Consider the following 20,840-nt stretch of genomic DNA (forward strand, 5'->3'; position numbering starts at 1 on the left):
AAAGTTATTAAGTTACAAACTCTGAGGATGGGACAGGGTATCAGTATTTGTTAAAGCTCCTCCAGGAGAACGCAATATGGAGTGAGGTTGAGACCACTACATTGAGTCAGACTGACCAGCTGCTCTCTCGTTTTTTATATAGAGAACTAATCCTAAATCTTGTTTTCTATACAGTATTTCAGAGGACTTCTTAAGTATTCCTAAACTCCGATCTCCTTTAAAATTAGGGAATTTCTTCCCTAGTAAAGGAAGGAGTAGGGGATGTTCTATTTCAATGGTGGAGGAAAGGAGTTCCTTTGCATATTCTCACATCTGCCAGGAGCTTCTTCTCCTCCCTTTATAGACAGTAAAATCACGAAGACAAGTTTTGGGTTCCCATTAAGCAGGATGTACATTAGTCATAGACATCTGATTCCTGCAAGTTAAACGTCAAGGTGTCCTAGGTGCCCAAGGTTCCTTCTCCTACCTCCAGCAGGTCTATCATCCTGGTCATCTGGGAGTAGATAAGGACCCTATGTCCTTGAGACTTGAGCCGAGTCAGGAGGACATCAAGGGCATACAGCTTTCCACTGTCAGTGATGAGGCTCTCCTTGCCTGGGGAGAAGAAAAGGGGGGGAGGAGGGGGAAACTGTATTTAATTGAAGCAGCAAAATCACTCACTGCAAAGCTGTATGCAGCCAAAATTACGACAACCAGGATGCTTGTCATCATGAGAGCAGGAAAGTAGAGAAGAAGGCAAAGCACTGTTCAATCATGATCCAGTAGGTCTCTGAGAAGAAGTATCCTGAAAGAGGGAGGTGTAGGCTCCCTTCCAACGGACAGTTCCCATTCAGATATCTGCTGCTAAGACAAATGAAAGCTTCCCTGCTCCATGTCCTTACTCAGGGGATAACAGGTACACATGGACATTTAAGAGTGAGGTCTATGTCATATCTGCTCTAAGTGACTTGAGAAACTTGTTTTTCCTTCTTCATCCTATCTCTAGATATCTGTTTCTGCTGGTTCTGTGGTTAAATGGTTTACATCTCCTGAAAGCATGAGAATGTCGAGAAACAAGGGCTACTCTTGCCTGTCCCTGGAGACACTTAAATACCGAGAAATGCAAATACACATATCCATTCCTGCCCCTCTGTTTAAATCCAAACTCCTTCTCCTTGATGATTTCAAATAGGTTGGCTGGGAAATGTCATTATCCTAAACTATAATTCAGTAAAGACACTAAGGTTTGTTCAACTTCTCAGAAGGACTGACTTTGGGTTTCTGTGAAATGGAAGCTGCTTTTACTCACTAACTTGTGCTTTCTCTTTCCTCTTCCCATTAAAAAGGAAAAAAAAAAAAAGAGCATTTTAGCCAGAGATCTTTACAGAGCACTTAACTCTCAAATTTTCATCTTATCCATTCAGTATCATTCATCTCCCATCACATTTCAGGAAGTAGAGTTTCCTGTTTGCAGACTGGTCCATAAACATGCCCTGAACAATCACTGCTACTAAGAGGGGGAAGAAATGAGGCTGAAGGGGCCAGGAGATTTTAAGAGTATTATGTGGAAGTGGCTGTGGGGTGCAAAAAGGGAGAGACAAAGGATAGAGAGATGACACAACTAACCACTAAAAGTAAAAAAGGGAGCTATTAAAAAAACCCATAGTTTATCCCTAGTTTCTGGGTTCAAACCCATGGTTTTTTCCCCTCAGAACTGCAGAGGTTGACTGTTGAGAGCAATCCAAGAGTTCTCAATGGATATTTCTCTGTTCTCGCCACTATCTGCCAAGTGCACAATCATTGTATAAACCGAACGAGAACGGATGTGCTGACAGCACCATAAAAAATCATCAGCCCCTCTGTTTTTGCTACAAAGCCACAGGCCCTGGATGTTTACTCCTCTGCACTGCTGCTTGCCTTTTCCCACCTTCGGAATGCTGCCAGGCCACATCTCTCCCTCCACCACCCCCTCCCTGATGCTGTGGCACACACCTTTGTTCAGCCTCTTTGTTTGGTCCTGTTTAGATTACTGAAATGCTCTTCTTTTTGTTGATCTCCTTACCAACACAATCAAACGACTGCAGCTGGGACAGAACCAAATGCTAGGCCCTCTCCCTGGCACCAGACAAGGAGGCCTGTGTGAATTCCAAGTCTGATCAGGCGGCAACGCTTTCCTAACAACTTCAACGTTTCTCCTTTAATTGGATACCCTGGGATCCCTCAATTTTGATAGCTCCTAAACATTCCCCAGAGTTTCTTTCTTTTTTCATTAAAAGCACAGGAAGGTGGGAAAAAAAAAAAAGAGAAACCCATATATTTTTCAGTCATTTAGTAGAGTGGGCAAGCTAAGCTCATCAGATTTCTCCAGCAGCCTGCTTATCTTTTCTCTCCATTCACATCCACTCCGTCCACACAAGTATCTTAAAGTATGTAAATCTGTCTTGCGTCTGCATTTTGAGAAGCTTCATCTCAAAATCATGATTCAATGGTTTTCACACATTCCTGCTTCCCACATCTCCTTTCCTTTGCTAACTAGAACAAACTGATGCTAAGAGGAGGAGGCTCAGAGATGAAGATGCACAAAGAACTCATGCACCTGAAAGAAGCAACAGTGGTGCGTGTTGTTAGCTGTTCCTGTGTTATGTGGGAAGGGAAAGCAGATGGACTGGATTTCTTTGGACTACCCTGAAAGAAAAGGCCTAAGCAGAAAGAGACTGCAGCAACAGCCTTCGAATACTGAAGCAAGGAACAAGATTTCTGCTTCTCCGTTAAGCACGTTGGCTCAGCACCCAGTACTTGTCCTTAGAAAGATAGGCAGAAAAAAATGGGTTTTCTTTCCCTGCACACATTGGGGTCTTTTGGGCCTGGCATCCATTACCCAATTTTTTAGGAGCTACCAAAGTTGCACTGGACAACAGCACCACCTGTTGCTAAGCAGGGCAAAGAGCCAAGAAGAGCACAATTCCCTAGAAATTAGGCTGATTGTGCCAAGTCAAACCTCTCTTTAAAACAGAATCTCAAAATGTTGTACAGACCTATCCTACTTTCTTACAATATTGTCTACGATCCTATAGTACAATCTTAACAGTATTTTCACTTAGACACACAAGGCCACAGTATAAGAGTCTGTTTAGGGACAAAATGAATATATCCCATGGCAGTAAAACTAGGCTAATAGATGAAATAACTCCTTTTTCCAAGGAGAGGAGACTTCTGAAAGGACTATACACCTTTCTCCTGGTAAAACAGGGAGATGCAGTCAGAGGTGTGAAACCCAGGAGATTTTGGTCTTTCGGGGACTATTAATGGAACAAACCCTTCCCAAGGAAACAGAAAATGTAAAAGTATAGAGAAAAAAGAGATAAAATACAGGTTCCAGTGACCCCACAACCCCCCACCCCTCGCTGCCCTGCTCCAGCCAGTCTACAGAGCACAATGGGGTCAGTGAGGAGCTGGTTGGTTCTCACAGTAAACAGCCAGTGAGGCTGGCGCTTTTTATCGATGCGAAAAGAACTCAGACACTTCCTGCTATTTAAACAAGGTCCATTTTTCTTTCAAAGAACAGGAAAAGCCACAAGAGATTCCCACAGCGCCAGCAGTAAGCCCTCTACCCCTATACTGGGAACTTAGGAGCCAGAGTGAAGAAGGGAGAAAGAAGAAATAGGGTGTTGTCTTGTTTCTTTCAACACCTGTGCTCTTCTTCTGCCTGGGATTCGATGGTTTCTAGACCTGCTGGATTTTAGTCCTCTATTGCCACTACTAACCAGGCCTGCTTTACAACTGGGTTTTCCCCTTGTTTTCCAACAGTACACCTTCACCCACTGCCTTCAGGTATTCTAAGTCCGCTACGAGGCTGCACACTATATGGCTCTCATAAACTCAAAATGGCATCTTCTAGTCTAAAGCACACCCACAGCTACTACCAGGCTGACCCAAAGTCCCTTCACACTTGGCAGATTCTCTCTTTTGAGCGCTCAGCTCTAGTTTACTTCCATTATATCCAGTAAAAAGAATACAAAGTATCAGAGAATCTGGACAACCAAAACTGACAGGGTAGCTCTCAACTACCACTCCAATCTGCCAGCAGGTGTAAGCAAAGAACATAAGCCTATGAACCCTGTGTTCAGTTTCCTTAAAAGTAGTCTCACTAAAGCAAAGATGAAAACCTAGTTTCCTTTCAACCCTCGACCTTGACTCTAGGAGGTCTGGGAATCTGCGAGCATTTTGGCACAAAACACAGTGTTTTTCTTCTGGTTATCATTCAGATCTCTAGTGCTCCGTGCAGGACACTGTTTATGCTACTTCAACTAGGCTTTCTGAGAGTGACGACATTCTCATTCACCCTACTGGCAATGGCACAACACAACTGTACTCACTCGACCTGGAGCCTTTCCTACCAAGTTTATTTCTACCCCCCCCCTTTTTAAGGGTGGCATTCCTTTCTAAGCTGCAAGCTTGTCAAAGGAGAGTACGTAAGCACAAATCTAAAAAACATTTCTCTCTTAAGTCATAAATTACTTCAGTATTTTTACCTATAAAATTAGTAAGGGCAAAACAGGAAACAAACCCCAAGAACTTTGAATTCCAAATATCTAAAGCCACCACATGGAGTATCTCCTCGGTTCCTCTTCCCTTGCCAGAGCGGGCAAAACGCCAAGAGAACAGAGAACTTACCTGGAATCCTGATGAAAGACCAGCCATTCTGAGGCCTGATGCTCCACAGTCCTCCAGCTGGCTCTGGGAAGAACTGGGACCGTCGATTTAGCCAATCTGCCGCCAGTTCAGGGGCCCCATTTAACAAACACTGCTTGGCTGCCAGACTCCCTCCTTCCTTCAGCACTCGCCGCTCATATTCTGCACTTCGGTCATTGCAGTAAGAATCCAATGGCACTGCGGTAACCTGCAGTGAGACACTCACATGAGATAGCTCTTGCACATTTCCTACACTCCAACTTTGAAATCAGACAAATGTGGATAATTCTTAGGTTAGTGGTTTTAACTTCCTTGTTCTGACAAATAAGCTGCCTCTAATAGCTGATTCAGTGAGCTGGTCCAAGGCAAAGGCCAACCTCTTAATAACATGAATCTGCAGCAAACTAAAGATCCAGAGAGTGCTGGAGTTTGCAGAAAAACTGGGATACCAGGTCAGGAATAATTCTATCATGTTTGTATGCATCTCTGATCCAACTTTGCCACCTCCCCCCATTGCTGGATAGTGTTTTTGGCGAAGTTCTATTAGCCATACACAGAATGGGGAGATCAGAAAGGGAGCTGGAGCTACGCAGTCATTACTAAAGAACGAAAAGAGTTATTGGCCTGGTGCATTTGAAGCTATCTTTAATGCTTTTCTGCCAAAATTCCCAAGTTTATCAAGACTTCTTTCTCCTCTTCCCTGACCAGGTTGCTGACTGACAAATCTAATGAAAGATAAGACAACCTTTCTTGTAGGCCATAAGCTGGGATATGGTGGAGGGGGGGTGGAGAAAGCAACTGCCTGAGACTGGTGGATTCATTTCCTGGCTAGGACAGAGGCTATGCACAAATTCTTATCTCCCCACAAGGTGCAGCAACACTGAAATGCTGCCCCTCTCCCCCCCATGGAATAGAAGGCTCCCGCCAATTAAGAAATGGGCTTTTTAATCCTTTAGTGATCTGGGTCTATTCCCACTCTAATAAGCATCTGTGTATTCAGATAACTGTGAAATCACCTGATTAGAAGCCTGAGTTACCTTCTGTTGAAATTTGGAGGCTGTGATTAGCTGCAAGCTCAGGCTGATAAAAATGCTAAAGTCCCATTATATGCACTAAATTGCTCAGAAAAACCCTGGAGCAAGACCAAGAAATGGGGAGAAACTGGGTATAAGGAGCAAGTGCAGAGGAATGAGAGAGATCAGAACATAGAACACTGGCCGTACCTAGTTAGCTAGTGTTATTGTTGCTATTATTTCCCAGAAGTGAGACATTTAGGAAAATATATCTTGCTATTAACTTTTCTATCGTCATGCCCATCAATCTTTAGGGCAATGGAATGGCTGTCAAGTTTTGGTATGCATAAGAACCTTCTTGGGAGCTTATCTAAAGTGCAGATTTTGATCCAGAAGGTCTAAGGGACAAGCGAATAGCTCTAGGCTTTTAACGAACACCACGACCCTCAGGCCAAGCCTTAATGCTGCTTTGGGGTACATTAACAGTCAGCTAGCTGACTACGGGGCTGCAGGTGTCTCTGCTGGAGACTAGAAGATACCAAAACAATAGAGCATCATTTACTAATACCACAGCGTCCTCTACTCTGGCTTATAGATGAAGCTGAACTGAGTTGGCTAGAGAACAGTGCCATCTACAGTCCAGACACAAAACTACAGGGAGGGGTCACAGCAAACTGGGCCCCTGCAGCTCCAAAACCCAGACACCGCTCACGTATCAATCAGTTTCACACACAGTCCTAGGTGCAGGTGTTGGTAATCTCAAGTGGTCATCTTTACCCACTCCAAAAGGAGTATGTTCTCTTGCTTCCAACTTACTCCTTTTTCCCACCGAAAGCAGAACATAGACGAATGAAGACAGAAATAAAAAACAGGTGGATAGGGGTGTCTGGTGGCTCTGTCGTTAAGCATCTGCCTTTGGCTCAGGTCATGATCCCAGGGTCCTGGGATCGAGCCCCGCATCAAGGTCCCTGCTCAGCAGGAAGCCTGCTTCTCCCTCTCCCACTCCCTCTGCTTGTGTTCCCTCTCTCGTTGTGTCTCTCTCTGTCAAATAAATACATAAAATCTTTAAAAAAAGTTAAAAACATTTTTTTTTAAAAGGTGAATAAAAACTGGATCTTTCCTGCTATGGCCTGTCCTGGCAGTAACTCAGCAGCTATCTACCATCTAGAGTATGAGTCCCAGAACCTCACAATCAATGGTGGCTGTACTTTCATAACAGTGATATAAGCAGCAGTGGTTAGACTATAGAAGTTAGACTACTATATGACCAGTTCTATATAGTATATATACTTTTGGATAAATAAAGCATATTTACTCTTTTCTAACGAGACTCATACTGACCAATTTTACACTCAAACATAACGACTTTGTTTTTGCTGTTGTTGTTTATTTTGTAGAAAAGCAGAACTTATACTGGAATTATATAGACTTTGGGGGGCACCTGGGTGGCTTAGGGGGTTAAGTGTCCGACTCCTGATTTCGGCTCAGATCATGATCTCAGGGTCATAAGATTGGGTCCCACATCAGGCTCTGTGCTGGGCGTGGAGCCTGCTCAAGATTCTCTTTCCCTCTCCCTCTGCCCCTCCCCCACTTGCTCTCATGCACGCACTCTCTAAAAAAAATAAAAATAAAAATAAATATATATATAAGGCCCAGATTCTCCAGATGAAAAGCCAAAAGCTAGAAACTCAGCACAAAGGAAGAGGGAACACTGACACAGGGAAAATGTTTTTCCTGCCTAGAACTCACTCCTAGGCACTCTTGGAGTTTAAAAAGAAAGCAACTTTCTCCAGTTATAAACTTTCACTTATTTTCCAATTTCATTTTGCTGATATCCTTCCAAGTCCAGGATTGAAAACTAGGTGCTATGCAAGGCCCAAATCTTAGTGAAATATGTTTTATGTTTTGATAAGCTTCTTTGGCAGGAGCCCTGGATCAAGATATATGCAGAATCACAGAATTTCATGTCCTAAGTACGTAAGCAGTGAACTCATGAGGTCCAAAAAGAGGCAAACAAGTCCACTTCTAATTAAACTGTGCTTCCCAAGTCAGCTCTATCCTAGACAGCCTCCACCCATTCTTCTAACCCCAAGTGGCCTTCCTGATAGCTCAGAAGGGGAGATGAAGCATGATACCATTCTTCCCTCCCCACAACTGGAAATGCACTCTCTTCAGTCTCACATGAGCTAACCTCTGTTTCTTGCTTCATTAACTGCCTAAACTATAGTATCTTCAAGGGCTATCTCCTCAAGCATTTAGCGCGTCCTTCCCGAGGACGTGTATACTCCTGCTCTAGCTCTAGGAAGCGTGACCACTCCAAGCGCTTCAGTTTTTTGGTAAGATGGATTTCCAGGGTCTTAGTTTATTAACCCTGCAGAATTGTCTCCTCAGCTAATGAGAAAACAGCTCCTATAACTCCTTCTTTAGTGGCACAATTCTTCCCGAACTCACCCTAAAGTTTCCACAGCACAAGACAGGGACATTAATTTGTTTTAGCTCAAGGCTAAGGTTAAGACTTCAAAGAAGTCAGTTTTCCCCACCACAGTTGGGTTAGAAATCAATATAAGATAATCAAGGTATCTCAGGATTATTCACACTCCAGGCCTGATCTGAAAGGTAAAAGCTTGCGTATGAGTGTATAAATAAATATTCAGACATATTTAAAACTCCCCTTCCTGTCCATATAACCATGGTGTAATTACTCCCATTTCAGGTTTGGTATCTGCTATGTGAAGAAACTCTACAATTACAGAGGGAGGGGCTGAGTAGGAAAGGAGGGTGCTGGGGCAGAGTGCTTCAGCCAAATGATACAAAGTTTTCTCCTGTTCCCTGCCCGCCACCCAACCTTTATGCTATTCTAGCCTTCTTCAAGCTAGTCACTATTTACTGTTCTTTAGGGAAACAGCAGCATCAGGTCCGATAGCTTAGATTTTGGGCTCCTCAGAAAACAAGTCTCCAGCTGTACAGCTGGGGTACTGCATGTGTATGTTGGGAGAGTGGGGTTGTTCTTCAGAGTGGTTGGCTACAGAGCTCTGAGTGGAACAAATGAAGAATTTTTATGCCTGTAAATGCAATGACAGCCCAAGGCAGCTCATTTTTTAATTGGCTCTATAAATCACTAAGGATATGAGAAGTAAAAATATCTAGACATCCCTCTCTGAAATCTAGACTTCCTCTTAAAAGGCCTCTCAGTATACACATCAGATTGGGAGGGTGAGAAGGAAATGAACCACACAACTATGAAACCTGAAGACCACTTTCTATAGAAGCAGCTGACTTTAGATGTTTTCTAGAAAAGGTGCATTTCCCTGCATTGACTTAAGCTTCAAAGACCAAAAATGCTTTGGAAGAACAGGATACATAGAAAATCTAAATACTTTTGGGCGCCTGGGTGGCTCAGTCATTAAGCGTCTGCCTTCGGCTCAGGTCATGGTCCCGGGGTCCTGGGATCGAGTCCCACATCGGGCTCCCTGCCCCGCGGGAAACCTGCTTCTCCCTCTCCCACTCCCCCTGCTTGTGTTCCCTCTCTGTGTCTCTCTCTGTCAAATAAATAAAATCTAAAAAATACTTTCTATTTAGATAGCCAATATAAATCACAGTTGACAGTGGCCTGGGAATCAAGTTCATGTAGTACAGGGTCAGCAGAAAGAAGAGAAGGCAGGCAGGAGTCAACGGGACTCAGTACCACCATCATCTCATTTCCATTCATCAACTTTCTTGGGACCCCCTGCCAGATTCTGACCTTAGATAACTCAATAAAGGATGTAAGCTGATGTAAATAATGACAGAAAAATATCACTAAGGAAGATTCAAAAGGCTCCACTTTCTTTAAACGCAACTGTGAACATAGTAGACCCTCTAGAATGAGTGGAGAAAACAAGGTAAAACACAGAAGGGTGACAAACATCGGCCTCTTAAAAGTTTTCCTGGCTAACTGAAAGATGCTCCTTAGAGCAAAAGGAAATGAGCCGGGAAGACAGAAACTTGTTCTCTGCTCTTACCACAAGAGTCTGGCGTATCTCTACTCTGCCCCTTTCCCTTCACATACTTGTTCAGAGTTGTAAGAGAGCTTCTGTCTAGCTCTGATCAATGACAGCAAAGAATGGAAGAGGTAAGCAGAGTAAAAAACAGCACTGTGTGAAGGGGAGCCTTTGCAGCGATGCTGAGGGCAATCACCAGAGTGCCCTGCTTTGATAAATGGAGTGTTAGGAAGGCTCTAACAGGTGCTCAGTGTTGAAACCACAACAGAAACTGCTCCCAACCTGCAAATAAAACTATGACTGTTGAATGGTGAATAGAGAGCAACAGTCACTTTTCAGAGGGAACATACCTGTGAACCACAGTCTAGGCAGGGCTGCTGAGGAAAGCAAGAGAACATCAGACTAAGAAGTTTCTTGATGCTGGAGTGTTATGTTTCCTTTTGTTATCTGGAGACTGCACTGAGGCGAGAAGGCCAGATCAAATCTTCCTCCCAATCTGGCCCCCTCCTCTAAAAAGCCCTCAAAAACCTCCATGCAGGTAACAAATGGCTCCCTCTCCTTTTCAAATATTCCACTGTCCCTGACCCTGCTGTTTGGTGATAATCTACCTGACAGATGGCTTGTTCCCATGGTAGTTTAGAGCCTGACTGAGGAGGGGAACTACACACGAGAGATATGGTCAGGGAAAGAAGTCATTCTTATCTACCATACAACAGTTCTCAAACCAACACAATTTAAAGGGAGGAGTACTGTCTTGGGAAAGCCAGGACCACGTACGTCCTCTAAATAGTGAGGATTTATGTTTCTCAAGGTCCAAACAGCTTAAAACAGTCCTGTTTAAGAAATGGAGCTCTTAAAAGAGGGTTTATTCCTTCAAGTATCATCTATTTTGTCTCTTCCCTCCTGTGGCACTTACTCGTGGACTGGCCACACACAAAAAAGATGGCAGTTCAGTGAGCAGGCAGCAACGAAGCGAGGAGGTAGCTGATCTCCGCTGATGGATGACCTGGTCTGAGTAGCCACTCACTGCTTTACAGTGGCTGCTGAAAACCAGAGACTACAAAACAGAAATGCAAATTAGTGCCACTGGCAAGTATGTTTTAATGCAAGCAAAATGGAAAAAATGTCACATATTAAACATCTGACTTAAACACATTCTTCTTAGTGAATATTATTAATTCTAATAAACAATAAACCAGTATTTGAACCAAATGTATAATATAGCCAAAGCTCATGTTAATTTTAAACCATGGTTTTATTAATATACTGTAAGCCAAGTGGCATTTCTAATTCTACCTTTTTCTGGAAGAGATACTGTTAATTGTAAACAGTTAGAACATAACTTTCATTACACAAAACAACGTATATGTGGGGGGAAGTTTGGTTCATTTGTTACACCATGGATGCAAACTCACGTCTTAAATTAAAAACATGATGGCTAACAATATTTCCTTCTAAATTTTTCTTCAAGGCCCATTTTTTTAAGTGATTTTATTTTTAAGTAATCTCTACAACCAAAGTGATTTTATTTTTAAGTAATCTCTACAACCAACAACAACCTTACAACCCCGAGATTAAGAGTCGTATACTCTACTTACCGAATGAACCAGCCAGGCATAAGGCACATCTGTTTAGCATCACACATGTATATTAACAGTGCATGTACAACTGAAGTACATGGGTTTGAAATGTGTGGATCCACTTATACATGTTTTTTTTTCCAAAAATAACTCAACAATACTGTAAATGTATTTTCCTTATGATTTTAATAACATTTTTTTTTTTAGCTTACTTTGTTGTAAGAATACAGTATATAACACATACACAAAATATGTTAATTGGCTGTTTATGTTATTGGTAAGGCTACCTGTCAACAGTAGGCTGTTAGTCATTAAGCTTTTAGGGAGTAAAACGTTATATGTGGATTTCTGACTGCAGATGGGGTCAACATCCCTAACCCCTGCATTGTTCAAGAGTCAACTGTAGTTCTAGCAAGGTTAGCTGTTTCATTTATTCAGTGACATCAATACAAGTGGTCAGGAAAAGCAAACAATATTGCTTTAGTTCTTTTATCTGACCTTTTTTAAAAAAATATTTTGTCAGAGAGAAAGAGCGAACAAGCAGGGGGAGTGGCAGGCAGAGGGAGAAACACACTCCCTGCTGAGCAAGGAGTCCGATGTGGGACTTGATCCCAGAACCCTAGGATCATGACCTGAGCTGAAGGCAGCCGCTTAACTGACTGCACCACTCAGGCGTCCCTTATCTGACCATTTTTTAAAAAACATAAATTCTTCATTTATATTACCTTATCAATACATTTTTAACAGACTAAAAACTCAGAGTAAAGCTTCATTTTATAAGCTTTCATGAGAAAGATTTTTTTAAAAGTATGGAATGTTGGGGTGCCTGGGTGGCTCAGTTGGTTAAGCATCTGCCTTTGGCTCAGGTCATGATCCCAGGGTCCTGGGATCGAGCCCCTCAACAGGCTTCCTGCTCAGCAGGGAGGCTGCTCTGCTCCTCCCTCTCCTCCCCACTAGTGCCCTCTGTCGTTATCTCTGGCTCTCTCTCTCAAAATAAATAAATAAAATCTTTTGAAGAAAGTATGGAATGTTCACTTTTAAGAATCCGTCAGTGGGATTACAGTGTTCTTTACCGCAGATGCAATTCTTTCTTCAGTGCAATGTTAGACATTTTATCTTTGGATCTTCATTCTTGATTACTTCACTTCTTCTCTTTATTGTTTTCTCAGATAAGGCAGGTTGGTAACCTAAATACCCATACAGATGAAGATAATACATACACAAGGTAGGCAAATTTATACACTGGTACAAGGTCAAGAAAACAAACTGCAAGATGAACAGTAACCAGGACTCTGTACAGAAGAATAGTTATAAATTCCAGTACCAAAAGCTTCCAGGACCGAATCTCTTCAAGGCTTCTTTGTTCGGTAGGTATCTTTTCTTAAAGTAAATGGGCTCTTCAGGATCACACTTTGAGAGAAGCCATCTTAAGTTGTCTAGCAGGATATGTGTATCATAATCTGTTTTCCAAAAACCAATCAGCATTTTCTGAATAATGGTCATGAACAAACTGAAAGGCCTGAACTGTTTCTAGAAGAGTTGGGCTGTCTCCAGTGGTTTCTAACCACACTGTATGGAAGTCTTTACAATGCTTTATTACAACATTAGGTCCATGTAGCTTTGACATGTTTGATATTTTCCTCTAGATGTGGACGTCCCTGTCGGTACCCAAAAAAGAATTTTAACCTTTTGATAGTTTTTCAATAATATCTGCATTCTCATCTTTATGTTGGCTAGCATCTGCATTGAAGTTCATCTGCCTCGCTACATATTTATGTCCATTACCTTCTGAATGCCTAGGGTGAGGATCATTACAAAGATTATTAGTCCAGGTATCACCCTGTTCTTCCAATACTAGATACTGGATAGGTAAGAACATATACTTAAAACAATCCTATTCCTAATGCACAGATGAAGATAGTCCATCCTCTTGTTTTTTGCAAGCACATTTTCTATTATTGGTGGTAAGCACCCTTGCCCCTCCTAAGGGGTGGAGAGAAAAGAGTCTAGTTTACTGCTCATGTCACTGAGCTACAGTAGTAGTTCAGGACTGCTAGTTAGGGTGTCTACTGCCACTCAGAGGCTGAGGCAGCAGCAGTAGCTGACCTAAAGACCTCTGAATTGCTTACTAACTTCTAAAGAGCAGTAACTAAACAATGTCTCTGCCAGGGATCTCTTAAAGTCAGCCTCATTTTAAGTATTCTCAAATGGCAAAATTCAACAAAGCCTGTTTATTTCATTCCTAGAATATAAAGGTAAAAGATGAAAGAATGAACATTTCCTTCAATTATTTTCTCTTCAACATTATAGTTATTAGCAAGAAAGAGTTACAACAGTCACTGTAGGGAGTCCTTTTAACACAGTATGTTATTTGTGACACCTTTCCGGAAAAAGTCAAATGATAATTCTACTCCCAGGGGTGGTCATTCCCAAAATAAAACATGCTCACTTGTCTTACATGAGCTAGGTTAAAATGATATTCTCACTGGAAGTCACTAAAGGCAGGGTGATTTGTAGCTTTGATTTTAGATTAAAAAAAAATTCACTAGCTCAAAATGCTCATACACAGCCTTAGCTTTAGAGAAACCCTGACCACCTCCAGCATATTTTACTCAGTCTGTACTTTTCTACATTATTTTCTCTTAACCTTGGTTCCCTCAATTTCTTCCTTAGGATAGGTGGTCCTTAATACCACATTACCCACATTCCCTTCACGTAATGACATGAACTACTAGACACTGCTACCTACAAAAAAATTTAATGTTTAACACAGAAGAACACAAAGGACACCTTAAACACCACTGCATAAGATGCTTAGGTGAGTAGGTGAAAGAGGGACAGAAAAGTTTCATTACTGCTTTAGTCTGTTTTGGCCTAGAACAAATTAGAAAAAAAGACACAGAATGTCACACTACGGGAGACATGATCTGGTTATGATGTGGGCACAGGTTCTGCTGTTCCTTCCTGTCCCTTCCTCATGCTCTTGAGGGTCTTCATTACCCTGTAGGCACTGGCAGCTGTATGTGTCTTGCTACCAGAACGACAACATGCACATAGCAGAGAAGTTATGTCTTTTGGCACTACACAAAAGTCTCAATGGAAAATAAGTAGGGCAGGAAGACAGGTCCCCCACCTGTAAACTTCTTGCCACAGTACAGCACAGGAAAAACACACAGATGTTTTCCCCTCAGATATAGAGTTACCCACTTAACAAGGGGCCATATTTTATTCTCCATGTCTTGTTTAAAATTAAAAGGAACATTTATGTTACCATTAGGTCCTCATTACTCAGAAATTAATTTTCTGCTTTTGTTCTTAAAGAATACATCAAACATAGGTACAGAGAAAAGGTCTCACTTTATTATTATTATTTTGCTTTTTAAGCTTTTATTTTAATTCCAGTTAGTTAACATACAGTGTCATATTAGATTCAGGTGTACAATATAGTGATTCAACATTTCCATAAACCACCCGGTGCTGTCATGACAAGTGCACTCCTCATCAACCTTCCCTCAACCCCCTTCCCCTCTGGTAACTGTCAGTTTGTTCTATAAAATTAAGAGTCTATGAGGAAAGGTCTCACCTTAAATGAAAGGGTGTAGTGTTTATAGATCAACTGCTAGACTAAATGGATTCTATTTTCAGATATTTTAAGTGACCAAACAAAAAGAGAGAAAATAAAGCACAGAAAAACCCTGAATACAATGGCTTCCCAGAGCTTTCCACAAGGGGCATTGGCAGCTTTCATGATCTCAGGAAATAACATATATAAATACTCTAGTTGCAAATTAACATTTAGCAGATGAGTTTTTTAAAACTTCCTGTTCGGGATTCTTCATCAATAGCCAGTCAAAGCTCTCTAAGCATAAAATAGAGAACAGTGTTTAAAACTTACACACACACCACTCTTTTCAAAAACAATTCCTTATGTTTAGACCCTTTTGCTTATTTTAAATTGCAAAATCTGAACTGCCCCCAATTTTTATGACCTAGCTCACAAAAGCTGTGGAGTATGTAAAGCTTTTGACACACATGCTGCCTAAGTGGCTATTACCATGACAACAGTTCCACTGAGACAGATACAGGAGATGGAATCAATGCTGGTACAGGTTTCCCTTGCTACCCGAAAGTAGAGAATTCCTCTGAAAACTTTTGTAAGCTGAAATAGCATAAAGCAAAGAAGCAATTACCATTAAACTCTATGGAAAAATTTTTGAGCATTCCCGGACCCCTCAAAATAACTCTTTTCGGCTTTTCCGATACCTTAGGACACACCTTGCTAACAGATGCACAAAATAAACTGAGATACAGCACAGACGCACACAGACACGGTTGAAAGCTATGGCAGCTGGATGCTGAGTCTAGTACCTGGGCAGGGAGCTGGGCGGTGCCACTCTCACTGCTCCGGTACACAGGGCTCTGTAAGGGCTCCGTGCCAAACAAATGCTGAATGCTACTTCTGCTTTTTGCCTTTTTTTGGAAAAAGCAAAAGTCCTCTTCAGATCCCTTTTGATTAGTGAAACAGGTATGAATGTAGGTCTTTCTTAAAAGCCAAGTGGCATAACCGTGAACTTTTGAAAAGAGGGGGACACCTTGTATTCTGCTTCTGCCAATCATCATTTTTAACTGGATATAGCATAAAATCTGCTTTGCCTCCCCAAAAGATGACTACATGGTATATATCCTATAGATTCTGGATTTTCTTTATTCTTCTAAGCAAAACAAGATTAAAATATGTGTGAAACATGTACTCTTTAACCCCTACAAAACTGTACAAGAAAGGAGCTCTGGCGAGAGCTCACAATGGGGAAGGAGGTGTGTGAGACTGAATTTATGAAAAATTTGAACTAACTACTATTCCTTCTTAAAATTCTCACCAGTACAGCCGGGGGGAACACAATAAAATTCAGTGGAACACACTGAACCACGCTGGCTTTTGTTCCGCAAGTATCACAAGAGAAAAAAATATCAGACAAGCAGTCATGTCAAGTAAGAGTTTAAAAGGCCCTAAACTTTGTTTAAAACACCTGTTAAGTGTCATCCAATCTGTATCCTTAGCCTAGTTCCTTAGTTCCTTCATGTGTATTTATCATCCCAAAGCCACTATTATGAGAATAGTACTTGTTTGAACTCTGTAACACAGAATTCGAACCTAACATTCACTGCAGAGTGAGAACAAGGGTTTTAAGGCACCCCTGGGAAAAAAGCTTCTCACTGTCCAGATTCATTCATATCCACAGTGGGAGAGAAGGAGATGAGGACTGGGTTAGACCGCTGGATGACTCAGTAGTATGGGATCTGAGATAGCTTACCAGGAACAAGATGACAACATGTAGCCAAGCCAACACTCATTACCTGTCTTCTTAGAGGAATAGGAACAAAGCCTTTACCTGGATCCAATGATAGGAAGCTATATTTAGGAGACAGGCTGCCGGAACAATAACTACTACTCTTCATAAAGCAAATGAAGGCACAGAAAAGAATGAAGAATTTTCTGCAGTAAGAGGACAAAGCTGCATGTGGAAAAATTAATTCAAAGCTAATTTGATAGCTTTATTTTTTTATTTTTTTATTTTTTTAAGATTTTATTTGAGAGAGAGAGAATGAGAGATAGAGAGCACGAGAGGGAAGAGGGTCAGAGGGAGAAGCAGACTCCCTGCTGAGCAGGGAGCCCGATGTGGGACTCGATCCCAGGACTCCAGGATCATGACCTGAGCCGAAGGCAGCCGCTTAACCAACTGAGCCACCCAGGCGCCCCTAATTTGATAGCTTTAAAGGAATTTTATGGGGTGCCGGGGTGGCTCAGTTGTTAAGTATCTGCCTTCGGCTCAGGTCATGATCCCAGGGTCCTGGGATCGGGCCCCATGTCAGGCTCCCTGCTCAGCGGGGGGCCCGCTTCTCCTGCTCCCCCTGCTTGTATTCCCTCTCTCGCTCTCTGTCAAATAAATAAACAAAATCTTTAAAAAAAAAAAAATAAAGGAATTTTACTTGAAATTATTATTTGAATAGTACAAGAGAAAGAATTCTACACTTGCTTCCAATTTTAGCATTTCCCCTTGTCTTTGCTCTCAGGTCTATCCACTCAAGAATAATCCCAAGGGTGCCTGGCTGGCTTAATTGGAAGAGCATGCCACTCTTGACCTCTCAGGGTTGTGAGTTTGAGCCCTATGTTGGGGGTAGAGATTACTTAAAAAAAAGGGGGAGGTGCCTGGGTGGCTCAGTCATTAAGTGTCTGCCTTCGGCTCAGGTCATGATCCCAGGGTCCTGGGACTGAGCCCCACATCCAGCTCCCTGCTCCGCAGGAAGCCTGCTTCTCCCTCTCCCACTCCCCCTACTTATGTTCCCTCTCTGGCTGTGTCTCTCTGTCAAATAAACAAATAAAATCTTAAAAAAAAAAAAAAAATCCCGAACTTCATCTTTAAAAACTGATCTTGAACATGGAATCACTTGTATATTTTTCCATCAAAACTTTGTTGTTTTAAAGATTTTCTTTTTTTAAGTAATCTCTACACTCAGTGTGGGCTCAAACTCACAACATCAAGAGTGGCATGCTCCACTGGCTGAGCCAGCCAGGTGCCCCACTTCCATTAAAACTTTGAAACAAAATTTGTATTTACTTTGCGTAGTAAAATGAGCCTATTCCACTTTTTAGGACCACAAAAGAAAGCAAAGCAAAGAGCTGGAGAAATAGCATCTCTTCATAAATAATCAAGGTTACATAATCAGAATTAAGCTGGCAAATCAAATGAACATGCAAGATACAGAATACAACACAGACTGCAATGAAAAAAAATTTGCTTGCAAGGACTTAGAGCTTATGAGCAATGAATTCCTGCTTAAGATGAAAGCCAGACATTTTCCTGTATTTAATACCCTCCCCAGCTGAAGTTTGCTGTGGCTAATAAAATTGTGAACAAGATGAGTGACACAGAGTGCAGGGAGAGATACCAACATCCTTTAATCAATTTAAGAACTTTTATGATGTCACAGTCAGAACCCATCAATAGCCTAGGCCAAAATCTCAGAACTAGAAATACCAAAACAAACTTTATAATGAAATAACTAATATAAAGGTATCAGCCCAGTAGTAAGAGGCTCTGGTCATTTTAAGGTATGTTCAGAAATTCTTCAGTAACTTTCTCCTCAAAAGGCAGAACCTAGTTCCTTCCCCTCTCCTAGCATGACTTCCAAAACTAGATCATAAAAGGCACTGTGCCTTCCTTACTCGCGCCCCTCCCACCGCCCCCATCACTTACCCTGGGGAAAGCCAGCTGCCATGTCATGATATGCAAGCAGCCCCATGGAAAAGTCCACACAGCAAGGAACTGAGGCCTCCAGCCAATAGCCAGCATCAATTTCCTAGGCATGTATATAAGCTACTTTGGAAGTAGATCCTATGGCTCTAGTCAATCTTTCAAATAACTGTAACCTTAGCTGACGGGAACTTTTGTAAGTTTTCTGAGCTAGAACCACCTACCTAAGTTGCTCCCAAGTTCCTGATCAACAGAAACTGCAGGGCTAAAATAACTGACATACAATAAAATCAATGAGTGCTCAAACAAGTTACCAATCCCACATTTCTTAACCTCCAAGGGAATGTTAGAACTCTTCACAAATTCTATTTTAAATACTGATGTTATAATTTTAGGCTGGGGGACATTCCCTCAAATGAGAATACACACCAAGTTCCAAAGGCAAAACCAACACAAATACAAAGCACCACTATTAAGGCATTCAGGAAACATTTACTTTTTTGTGTGCAAGACCACAAAGACAAGAGGGACTATACAAAATGTCCAAACAACTGAATTGTGTTCTCACTTGGGGAAGAAAAAGGAATGATAAAAAAAAAAAAAAATAAAAAATAAAATGACAGAACTACTTAGTAACACTTTTTTTTTTTTTAAAGAGTTTATTTATTTGACAGAGAGAGACACAGCGAGAGAGGGAACTTAAGCAGGGGGAGTGGGAGAGGGAGAAGCAGGCTTCCCGTGGAGCAGGGAGCCTGATGCAGGGCTCGATCCCAGGACCCTGGGATCATGACCTGAGCTGAAGGCAGAGGCTTAATGACTGAGTCACCCAGGCGCCCCAACACTTTCTTTTTTCATGTTAAGCTTAGTTTCAGAGCTTCTAGAAATAGTAAAACTTTCTTTGTGGTAGAGAGTACCTTTCCATTAACTAATTTCCATTAATACCATTTTACCAGTATTCACTGGAGTTTTCTACCATATAAAAAGGGTAGTTAACCACTTTGCAATCCCACCAATTATCTCTCTTGCATGTTCAATTTCCTTCTTTGTGGGCTTTTTCCATTTTAGTCTTCAAATGAGTCTCCTCTCCCCTACAAATTCAACTTTGACTTAAACCCAGTGTCCCTCCTTAAATACCTCCCTATTCTTCTTTTTAACTGTCACACTTCATTGCACACTTCATGTGCTCTTCACACTTTCTAACCAGAATCTCTCTCCCTGTAAATCCCTGCATCTGGGCCTTCTGTGTTCTATCTAAACTCACAACAACAAAAGCTACTAATCTCATCCCTGTGTATTTGCTTTAAACTTAATATAGAATTTATCATTCTCTTGGATCTTCTCTTGAACTCTGGGTTTCAGAAGTGATTCCTTCACTGACAATGCTCATCCATACCAAATCAATCAGAGTCCCTTGACCCTTTCTTTAAGATTTATTTATTTATTCTGGGGGCAGGCAGAGGAAGAGGAAGAGAGAGTCTTAAGTAGACTCCGCATGGGGCTTGATCTCATGACTCTGATATGACAAGCAGAAATCAAGAGTTGGGGGCTTAACCATCTGTGCCATCCAAGAGCCCCATTGACCCTTTTAATTTTCAGTTACTACCATTTCTGTTGAGTCCTTAGTACCTGATACTTGCAACCTTGTTTAACAGACTCCTTAATATGGACCCCTGGTGTCTCATCTTTCATGACACCGCACTCTGAGATTAATCTTCATCAAATACCAATGACCGAGATCCCCACTGGTGTGCTTAGTGATCTGAGTGATTAAATGGCCTTCGTGAAACTGGCTATCAGATTACTCCTTCCAATGGCTCAAGAGTAGCCACCAAAAGTTTATTTCCCCAAGACTACAATGATAGCATCTATGTAACAACACAAGCCAAAAAGAGGCTGAAACTCCTGGTTTAATATCTAAACCCCAAGAGAGTGGCATTTAAAGACTCCTACAACTTACCTTTCTAGCCCTTTCTTTTGTTTAGCTCCAGTGTTTAACTTGGAATATCCTTCCTCCTACCCAGATCCCTATCACTCAAAGTCCAACTTAACACCATTTTAGGCACCTGGGTGACTCAGTCAGTTAGGTATCTGCCTTGGGCTTGGGTCATGATCTCAGGGTCCTGGGATCAAGCCCCACGTCGGGCTCCTTGCTCAGCTGGGAGCCTGCTTCTCCCTCTCCCTCTAATAAATAAATAAAATTAAAAAAAAATAAAATAACACCATTTCTATAAAAACTTCTTTGTCCATTTCAATCTAAGGTGATTTTCCATTCTGAACTTTACCACTTATCATCCACCACCAATCTGGCAATTAATTATGTCTTCTTTCAATTCTTGAGTCATT

The 20,840-nt window shown here is 41.7% G+C and overlaps 1 protein-coding gene and 1 pseudogene across 3 annotated transcripts in view; both read right to left on the reverse strand.

The window, feature by feature from the left end:
• INO80 (INO80 complex ATPase subunit) overlaps nucleotides 1–20,840 on the reverse strand; it is a 132,099-nt gene that overhangs the window by 33,266 nt on the left and 77,993 nt on the right. For all 3 annotated transcript variants that reach the window (XM_027570069.2, XM_027570070.2, XM_027570068.2), the window contains 3 exons: nucleotides 10,581–10,721; nucleotides 4,654–4,879; nucleotides 467–594 (listed from right to left, as the gene is read on the reverse strand). In XM_027570069.2, coding sequence (XP_027425870.1) covers nucleotides 467–594; nucleotides 4,654–4,879; nucleotides 10,581–10,721 — 495 coding nt within the window. The remainder of the gene's footprint in view (nucleotides 1–466; nucleotides 595–4,653; nucleotides 4,880–10,580; nucleotides 10,722–20,840) is intronic.
• On the reverse strand, nucleotides 12,207–13,219 carry LOC113909080 (annotated as a pseudogene).

This window comes from Zalophus californianus, chromosome 6 (assembly GCF_009762305.2).
Source record: "Zalophus californianus isolate mZalCal1 chromosome 6, mZalCal1.pri.v2, whole genome shotgun sequence".
Classification (NCBI taxonomy): domain Eukaryota; kingdom Metazoa; phylum Chordata; class Mammalia; order Carnivora; family Otariidae; genus Zalophus; species Zalophus californianus.